Source organism: Nilaparvata lugens, chromosome 4, assembly GCF_014356525.2.
Source record: "Nilaparvata lugens isolate BPH chromosome 4, ASM1435652v1, whole genome shotgun sequence".
NCBI classification, from domain to species: Eukaryota; Metazoa; Arthropoda; class Insecta; order Hemiptera; family Delphacidae; genus Nilaparvata; species Nilaparvata lugens.
The window spans coordinates 65,691,319-65,701,913 of record NC_052507.1 but is presented as its reverse complement, the minus strand read 5'-3'; the positions used below and the strand labels follow the sequence as shown (position 1 = coordinate 65,701,913).

Genomic DNA, 10,595 nt, shown 5'->3' with positions numbered 1-10,595 from the left:
AGTTTAAGGTTCAGACTTAAGTAGGTAATATTCAAATTGTTGGAAATTTTAAAAATTAAATATGTACTCATTTAAAGTTTTGAATGAATGAAATGATGATGAAATTTACGAATGGTTTAATTCAATGATATGAATTACATTTTCTCAACACTTTTAACTAAAGACTGATATTTTGTTTGCTTATTTCATAAATATCATTTTAATTTAAAAAAATGTTTAGTCGAGTTTAAAAAAAAATCATCACAGAATAATATATAGAAGAAATTATAATGATAATTATCCACTTGTTGATAATTATATTTTCAAATTTTATTATTTTGACAAGCTGCATTGAAAATGATATTTTTTACAGTAATCAATCATACTGTACTATACAATACTGTATAACTTTTGTTTTATAATAATCAGTATAGGAATACTCAATGAAAACTGATTCTGAAATCAACTACATAATTATTAAACAAATATCTTTTTAAAGCAGTGAATAATTATGAATTCTACTAGAGTTACAATGATTGACAACATAATTGATAGGTGATTTTGAATCATTGAATGCAACAAAAATTTCTCCAGGTTGTGAATCGAATCTGGCATAATCTGATCATGAAATTTATTGAATTTTTATCCATCACTTACAATTATGTGGTCGATATATCTTGCTTATGTAGTCATTTTCCATGTATAATTCATTATTCTTGATTTGGTTGATTAGTATCATTTCAACTTAAATTTGAAATAAATAAGATACAATTAAAGAAGAAAATTAGACCTTTAAAAGATTCAAAGAATTTTATATTATTGGAATAACTAAAATCTTGTCACATCTTCAATTTCCAAGATACAGAACTATATACAGTAAAACTACACTTCTATACATTCTGTGCATTTTAATGTACAGTAGTGTTACTGATAATGTTAGAACAAATGTTTGTTGTTCGAATGAGGATGGACATTTTTGTAAATAATGAATGTGAACTCGAATGAAGTCGAAATGTGGGCGACAGAAAAATAAAATGGCAGGAACAGGGATGGCAATCAAGCTCAGTAAGACAATATAAATTAATTTATAAATACTATCAATTAATTTAATAAATAACAATCATCATCAAACACAGTGGAGGGAGAGGGGGTAAAATGGTTGTGTGTGATACACAGAGTGGAATCGAGGAGGGTTATGTAATATTGGGGGGTTTTTCCAATGTTCAATGATTATTTATTATGATGACACGCAAGGGAATACGGTAGCTTGTTTTCTAAGGTACCGGTACTGTTACAGTCAGGTGGTATATAAGAACAGTAAAAGTGAATTCGTATGGCTTTTGTTGGTGGTGAGTCCTTGCGGGAAGGTCCCACCGCCTGAATATATCATTTAAGCCGTCAATGGGCCTTACGACTGTCATAAGAACAGTACGACACAAAACTGACTATAAAACACTGAAAGTTCTTAAATAAAATGAGTTTAAGAGTGATACAAAGGAAAAATATGAATACTAATCTACTAAAAACCAAGGCAGTACCTGAAAAATACTGAAATCAACATGAAACCGAGAAAAATACTAGCTTTTGACAGCACTCTTTTAAATGAATTTTATATAGTCTTTCAATTGATTGCGGATAGTGTTGCGATATGTTTCGACCCATTTTTTATGTACATGCATTACATTACATCCATATTCAACTCTCTAAAGCCTGAAGCTACCTTCACCGCTCCACTATATTTGCGCCCTTACAGCGGCCGAACAATAGAGGTCATTGAGATGTGGATCAATACATAATAAATAATCATCAAACAGGAATTTTTATTGGAGGATTAAGGAAGGGGTGGGGAGGAGCAGGGGGAATGGTAGTGTATATAATCATAATTAATGATTAACAATAAAAATCGACAACAATAAATAATCATCTATTATTAATAAAAACAATATAAAAACTTGTAGTATCCGTTATTAAAAACTTTAAAATATTTTAAAGACTAGTTTCGACCATAGGTCATTTCCAAGTTGAAATGTAAAATGACCTAAGGTCGAAACTAGTTGTTAAAATATGTTAAAGTTTTTAATAAAAGGCACTACAAGTTGTTATATTGTTTTTATTAATTTGAACAAAAGTAGCCCATTTAAGTGAAGTGATTTCATCTATTATTATATCATTAAACATGAGTACACTTACTAAAGATTTTGGAGGAGATGGGAAGGAAGTGGAGGGATGGTGGTATTATCGGTGGAATCCGAGGAAATCGGTCAGTCTGTCTTGCAGCCACTGAGTGATGGGCTCGGGCTTGGACGGCGCCGAGTTGCTGGCCGCTTCGGGTAGATACTCCTCGCTGCGAATGCAGAAGTAGGACTTGATAGGGCTGCGACACATCGGGCAGGTGTCCAGCTTGCCGAAGCAGGAGGCACAGATGCACGTGTGTCGACAGGGCAGCAGTGCGCGAGAGAGAGGGAAGTACTGGCAGACTACACACAGCTGTTCGACTGCGGTGGCTGCAGCTGCAGCTGAGTTGTTCCACGTCATCGAGTCCAACAGCAGTGCGTTGCTCGCTCCGCGCGGCGATGGCAGCTCGTCCTCGTAGCTTAGCGGGTTGCCGGTCGCCAAGTACAGTTGCTGCAAAAACAAACAAATTGTTATATTTCTAACATTCACTGTACACGTGTAAGGTTTTACAATCTCAGGTTGGCCACTAACGATAGGACATAAATTGTTGTGTCATCACAGCGAAAGGCTATTTTCCAGTAGTTTATTTATTGTTATTGGTTGTTTATTTTATGTTAGAAGCCTCTCACTGATGACAAAGCATGCATTATGAACATGTGAAATTGAAAGGAAATTGAAGAAGTTTTGGGCATTAGCCTGTTTTTTTCTTTTCCGATCGTTGTATTGTTTGTGCTAACCTAATAAATAGATGTGTTTTTGCCTGGATGAACATGTATGTTTATCATGCATGTTTTACCGTTAAAAAGGCAAGCCTTGGATGTGTAGTGTGTGTACATGTGTAAGGTACGTAAAAATTTTCATTAATTCAAGTTACACAATAACAAAATTTAAAAAAATATTGAAAGAGATACAACAGAATAATCCAAAACTGTTTCTCTCCCGAATTTATATAGTTGATAAGCCTGTCTTAATGAGGTTACGATAGTAATTCTTACAATTTTCACAATAATTTAAAGTCTAAATATATAAACACTGAACAATAAATTAGGAGTATTCATTTTCTGAAAATTCATAGTGCATTTACATAGAAAAAGTCAGAAATTGTTCATTTTCCAAAATGTACAGTGAAACAGAATATCTATCGAGTTTTAATTTTAATTCTATTTACTTCTATTAATTTTAATTTTATTCATTTGATTTTATAGTTAATGGAAAACTTGGAAAATTTAGTGTACCGTTTTCAGAAATATTGCAAATTCCAGTAAAGCTTACAAAAATTTTAAATTTTGAAAATGATACACAAAATTTAATCAACTTTTATCAATCAAGAGAAGAAGTAGGGAACAAAGAAAGGGCTGTATTTATTTGAACCATGAATTAGAAAAGAATTATCAGGACACACTATAAATCACAGACGGACACACATAATTTAAATTATAATTATAGAATTTATAATGCTATAATTGAGGCCTACCACAGATACCTAAATTCTTATGAACAGAACCACACAAGTGGACTTGAGCGACAAAAACAAATTAACACCTTTTTACAAGATGTCAAGAACCAGTAGGCTACATAATAGTCTGCCGGCCTCTATAACCTGTTAGTCAGCTTTCAAAACTGTTATAAATCAGGGAATCTCATTTGAGAATTGGCATAAAAAATTTTTTGTGTTAAAAGATAAGTACAAACCTCACCCAAATGAAAAATAAAATAATATTAAATAAAAAGACTAAGAAATTGTCTAAAACCACAGATTTATTGATAGTTAGAGAGACCGGTTTCGGTTGTTACACCATTGTCAATCTCTCGTTTATCAATAAATCTGAGGTTTTAGACAATTTCTTAGTATTTTTATTTAATATGAATAATTACCACAATATCAACTTCTCAACTACAAAAAAAAAAAAATGAAAATAAATATGCAACAAAACCTACGGTAAGGGAAAATATTTGTGCCAAAAATAAAATAAGAATTCAAACTACTAAAAAATATGACATTTTACAATAAATTTGAAGATTAAGTAAGAAGAAGTAAATACAATACACCACCAAAACTTGACATCATGCAAATGAAGAAAAAAGTACGGTACCTAACAAAAAATAAATAAAGCAATCTACTACCAAAATCTAAACTTTAGAATAAAAAAAGTAAAAAAGTGATAAATTTATTACAATACATAATCCACTACCAAAACCTGACACTTTACAGTACATTACATTGAAAATTCAAGCTACAAAAATAAAATTTACAACATTTATAGTCCACTACAAAAATCTGACACTTCAAAATGAACGAGCATATAGAGTAACAAAAAAACTGCACCTAACAGTTAGTTTGATAGAGGAGGGAATAATGTACAATCTAGGATGAAATAAGCAATTGTAACCTTGAGACATGAAAGTTGCCCGTTGGCCTGTTTGAGATACTGAGCCAGTATGCTGGTGGGTAGAGTGCACACTGCATCCTTTATGTGAACCACGTTGATTAGAGCAACCTGCAAAAAAGTAAGCAAACTTATCAGGAAGCTATTCGCTGTCGACAGTCTGGACTTGTCAGACTAACAGTCACTATATCAACTTGACCACTAATGGAATGATATTAAAATAAATTAATACCTAATGTCGATTGAAAATAATTAGTGTAAAGCTGGATTCGCAAACAACAGTGAAGATGCAATTCCCACAGGTTATAATTGGACTATTCCCACTCAAAAGGCCGATTGAGTATGAATAATACTGTTAGAACTTATGAGAATTATATTTTCACTGTCACTGTTGTATACGAATCCAGCTTCAAGTGTTGAGAGTCAAATGTGAATTTGATAAATACCTACTGCTTATACTGTACTACGACATGTACTGGGAAAGAAACGCCTAACTGAAAACATTTATGAAAACTATTTATCGGACTCAATTCATAATCAATTTATGTTTTGAATAAGTTCAAGCTACCATTCTACAGATGGAAATGAATTGGAAGTTGCATTTGTTCAAATGACTAATAATAATAATTATTATTAGCAGAAGTCTTTGGGGTGATTTACAGCATTTAATTGGGATTTTCGTTTAATAATAATTATTCATGGTTCCATTGTTACCTTTTGACTAGTAGTGAAGGTGATGTTGCGGTAGATATCCATTTATTAAACAAAACCACTTTGAATTAACCATTTATTTGTTTAGACATTTAGGCCCGGCTTCATTTAATATGGATATCTATCACAACTTAACCTTCGCTATAAAACACAAAATTACCAATATTCACTATATTGAATGATATGTAACACTCATGGTGAATGATTTATTCTTGAATTCTGAAAGCTGTCATCATTCAACTGTCTGGCATTGATAAGACGTGATCTAGCTGACAAGAAATATTTGAATTCATGAATAAATTTATAATATTTCCAGTACCTATTTTGCACTTGAATAGAGTATTTCTGTTGAGAAAATTATGAATATCAAATGAGTAATTCTGTAATTGGATATTCAGATCCGCATTCTAGAATTCAAGTAATAAGCAACTTCTTCAACAGGTATGAAATATAGTTTACTACAGTAGTTTGTGATAGGATTTATAATATAACACTAAAACATTGCGTAAAAGAGTTATGGTATTATTTGTTGTGAATATGGAAAGTTGTTTCCAAGATTATTAAATGATCTGTCAAAATGGTAATGTGAAATAATAAATTTCAAACTAAAGTCTTCTAAACAAAATCAAGATATTACAAAAGTATCACTTTTAAATAATAATCATATCATAGAGTAATCACGTCTTTTCTTGTAAATTTAGATTAAGCCATTCATGTTTACTGTATATAATTTGAATTAATATTATTGTTCATAAATGTTTATAAAATAATAGTTTGATGAACATTTTGAGAAGCTAATAAAAAGTATAAATTGATTATGAGAATTAAGAAAGAATTAAAGCTAAAGAAGGACTCAAAGTCTGAAAATCTCAAAATTGAGTACCTAGTATTGAATTTTAAATTATTTGTAATATGAAAAACATTGTACCAATTCAAACACAAATTTTGAGAAAAATAAAAACTAAAGATTACAGTATTTATAATTTTTATAAAGATTAAAATATTAAAGCTTCAAAGATAAATATTTGTCTCAAATCTTAAGACTTTACAGCCTTATCTAAGACAAAAGATTATTGTCGTTTTATACTGTTTCCAATCAACGACAGAATATCCTCTCCGATTCAATTTCAATTGGAAATGAGGCTTGTCTCAACACAAGAAACTCTTTGCCTAAAAAAGTAGAAAATAACCATTCGCTTCAAACCAGAAAGCAATAAAAACAAAATGAGATAGCTTCCTAGTATCCAAATTTCTTCCAATTCATTGTAACTAAAACTTTCTACAGGAATACTACTATTACAAAAATAGACATTAAAACAATGGTTAACTAGTTCAATTTGGTCGGTCCAGTATTTAATTCTTCCGGGTGGTAACTTTCTCAAATAAATTTGAATTTGGCAGAAACAAGAAAATACAATTTCGTTGTTGAAAAAGAGTGAGAACCTAAAGTACTGGGTTGATTGATTCATTAATCAGCAATCAGCATTCACTTTTATATTTGTTTATAATTAAGTTTTTATATTATATGTTTTACAGTAATATATTTTTGTGTGTACATAAATAAGTTTTCAACTTTCAACATTATAACTTTTGAATACCTTTGGATCGCTATTTATTTACATCTACTTTAATATTCTTCATTCATTTATACAATAAGTACATTATCAAAATGATAGGGAGAGGAAAAATAAGGTAACATTGTTTACACTGTTCTATTCTTATTAAAACATTAATTACACTCATGTCACTGTTACATTCATTCATTGATTAATTCATTTATTATTAAACGAAAATCCAAAGTAAATGCTGTAATATACTTTGGATTTTCTTTTAATAATAATTATTAATTCATTAGCATTTGAATAATTGCAACATCCCAGTAATTTCAATCTGTCATTTATTATTACTTTTGATATTATGAATATTCATTCATTAATTACTTTTGAATACTTGTACTACAAATAAATATAAGTATACATTGTAGTTTACATTGTTTGTAATATCCTCGTTAAATGACTGACCGTTTCATCAGGATGTAAAGTGCTGGGATTATCTCTGATGAGAAATATGACTAGGGGATAGCAGAGCCGTGGAGGGGTGCCCAGGTCTAGTGCAGGGTCTGGCAGAGACATCCTCATCAGCTTCTCGCCATGAGATGTTTCCCTGCAAAAAAAAAAATTAATTAGATTCAACTTTCATAAAATCTAACAACTAACAACGTATCTATGATATAACAAATATATATAGTAAATATATAACACATAAAATATATCGTTAATAATAACTACACATCAAAACATTTTGAAATCTTTAAGTTCTACAAAGAGTTGAAAAATGCTGATTAATGTTCATGTTATTTCATTAGTTAGTTAATGAGCAGTACAAGACCAGTTGATTTTTGTTCTGCTCATTCAAACTCAATAACCAACAGGTTTCTCACTGCTTCTGCTCAATTCCAAATCCAACACAATTCGAATTTCTATGCCTATTATTGTATATTATAATTTCCCTCATGAATGCATTTTCATTTTAATGGTTTTGTTTCTGCTCAACAATTGAATACAATTCGAGTTTCTATCATTCAATGTATTTCTATCATTATATTGTATTTTTCCTTATAAAATGATTATTCATTATAATCGTTTCTATTTCTTCTCAGTAGAACAGAAATTTATTGCAAAACAGGGTTTGAGTGAAGTTTCTCTGTAGTTATATTTAACGTGTTTGTATCAATACCACGAGTTACTATATTGCCTGGCAAGATGACAAATGACAGAGTCATGTAAACATTAAAATATGCATTATTGATTCCTGATTAATATTCATTCATACAATGAATATTCATTTGCTGGGTCGAAGGTCAATTTAACGGGTTTAACCGTATAATTCAATATTTTTACAGTAGTTTCCACAAATGAAATCAAGTTTATAGCCTCAACACTCTTCAGGGCATGGTCACACAGAGAGAGGGATCTTCGATCCTATAGGTTCTATATCTATATATTGGGTATAGTTGTAGAAACCTATGGGATCGCAGATCGCTCTCTGTGTGGCCGGGCTCTTAACTGACTTATCATTATTCTAAGACTTATTGAACATATCACTTTTTAAATATTCCTAATTAGCCTCCCTAAGACAACGAATAACACACACTGACTTATTGACTCATTTAATAATTAGACTTATTGGACTTATCACTCTTTAACTGATAATCCCAATCAAGAGAACCAATAACAGGTAGAACACAGAAGCAGGAAGGAGACAAGAGCTAAAAGAGAACCGCTCGCCGGCCGGCCGGTGTATGTGTGAGAGAAAAGAGAAAGAAAATAGGTTATTGAATCAGCAGACCGATAAAACGAGGTGACTAGCAAAAATACATCACAAAAATGATTATAATATTGATGCCAACGACCAACTTTTAGCCGTAAATGAGTCAACGGCACTACAACCAATGGCTTATATTCTTATATAACCGCAACACAGATGTAGTAAAAGAAGTTGAAGATCTATCATTCACGAGCTGCTATACTGTAGAATACAATCATGTGATGCATATATGTTGTAGTGTAAATGTACCTCTGTTGCTATAGTACAGCAGCTATAATATATGTATGTGACATGCTACAGCAGATTGTATATATGTATGTAATATGCTATGTTATGTCGTATATAAGTATGTAGTATGCTGCTTCAGACCTGAATGCTGGGACCGGTTAGCAATAGTATATAATGTTGCATAACAGCATATAGTATAGCACACTGACAGCCTGTCCCCTGCTTATAGGTTAGTGGGTTCCAACGTGAAAAGAGGTTGGTCCACTGTTTAAATAGTGGGAGGTGTCTAACCCTAATTCCATTTTTAGAAAAATAATGACCAGGAAGATCTGAAGTTGTAGTGCTGTAATTACAGTGGACATCAATAAATATGTACATCTAGTACCAAACTCAATGTATTACATGTTGTAAGCCATACTGTGATAAAATTCAATTTTACACATTTTAAAACGCATTTCATTTTGGTAAGCAAGTTTTGTGCTGGAATTTTAGGAAGCATTTCACTAACTCATTTAATAATTGTGGCCGATTATTTGAATAATTTTATTATGATATTTAATACGTATTATCTACAAAAGAATATTTCATTTAAAACATCTCGTAATTTGAAGAATTATGTAAACTCGATTTAATTGAACCATAACAATATTGGACCAATTTTTAATAACGTATTTAATTAATTGTAAACATAAATTAGACAATTACCAAATTTCTTCACTCTGAATGTCATTATAATAATATTCATTGTATATTCATTCATATTATACTAGTTATTGAATTGTTCTCATAAAACTTCTCAGAAATATTGTAAAATTTCAGAGATCCATATTATGATTATGATGTAGAGATTGATATTCATCAACTCCATGAACAATTTAAAAATTATTTGAACAGATTTACGAAACGAAATATTAAAATCTTCGTTGAGGATCTGAATGAATTCATCTGCCTTAATGCATCCCGGAAAGTGACTCTTGTAACATTTTCGAATAATTTATTTGAACAATAATACTGTAATTATATGAACAATATGAGTGGGAATAGCCAAGCATTCATTGAACAGTATCCAGTAGTGGAGCAGTTTTTACACGGATCTCTGCAAGTATTTCAATGTGATCTATTATTTCAGCTAGCCTTTCCTTCAGGCCAGCCAAACTTCCCGGTCAATTGTTCTTCTAAACAAGAAGCCTACAATTAAAAACTGAGAAAAAATCGGCGGACCGCTCAAGGTAACCTTGAAGTTCACTCAAGGTCAACTATGTTAACAAGTATAAAGGATTTCATTTCATTACAAGTGTCAATCACAGCTCCTCCCTAAATGTGTTAGTAATAAAAAAAACTGAAAATAGATTACTAAGAACTCGACTATTGTTTATCCATTTCGGCAAGTCATCCCTAAACAATTACTTTGGTAAACTCTACTCTTTTGGTAAATTCCCTTTACTACTCGTACGCTCGTATGTCAGGAGCCGAAACTCTTTCCATCGGAATGTTTTGTAATCCTTCTTCAAGTAGAATCTAAACAGTTTCAAGAAGAAAAACTGGTAAAATATTGATCCAATATTTTATTCTGCACATTCAATTTATTTATTATAATTTCAACGTTTTTTTTCAATATTGAATTTTTATCGTCATGATGAGAAAATTTATTTTGATTGAATTTAATCAATATTGAATCACTGGCATTGTACATGATAATATTTGAAAGAATATCATCGATTGGAGCCAAGTTTCCATAATGATGGAATGGTGAAAATTAATAGAATTGATATACATTCTAGTTCTAGA

At 30.9% G+C, this 10,595-nt stretch overlaps 1 protein-coding gene across 2 annotated transcripts in view; it reads right to left on the bottom strand.

The window, feature by feature from the left end:
- Positions 1–665: 665 nt before the first annotated feature.
- LOC111051045 (cell growth regulator with RING finger domain protein 1) overlaps positions 666–10,595 on the bottom strand; it is a 90,274-nt gene continuing 80,344 nt past the window's right edge. For both annotated transcript variants that reach the window (XM_039426225.1, XM_039426226.1), the window contains 3 exons: positions 7,274–7,415; positions 4,545–4,652; positions 666–2,604 (listed from right to left, as the gene is read on the bottom strand). In XM_039426225.1, coding sequence (XP_039282159.1) covers positions 2,215–2,604; positions 4,545–4,652; positions 7,274–7,415 — 640 coding nt within the window. In that variant the 3' untranslated portion in view covers positions 666–2,214. The remainder of the gene's footprint in view (positions 2,605–4,544; positions 4,653–7,273; positions 7,416–10,595) is intronic.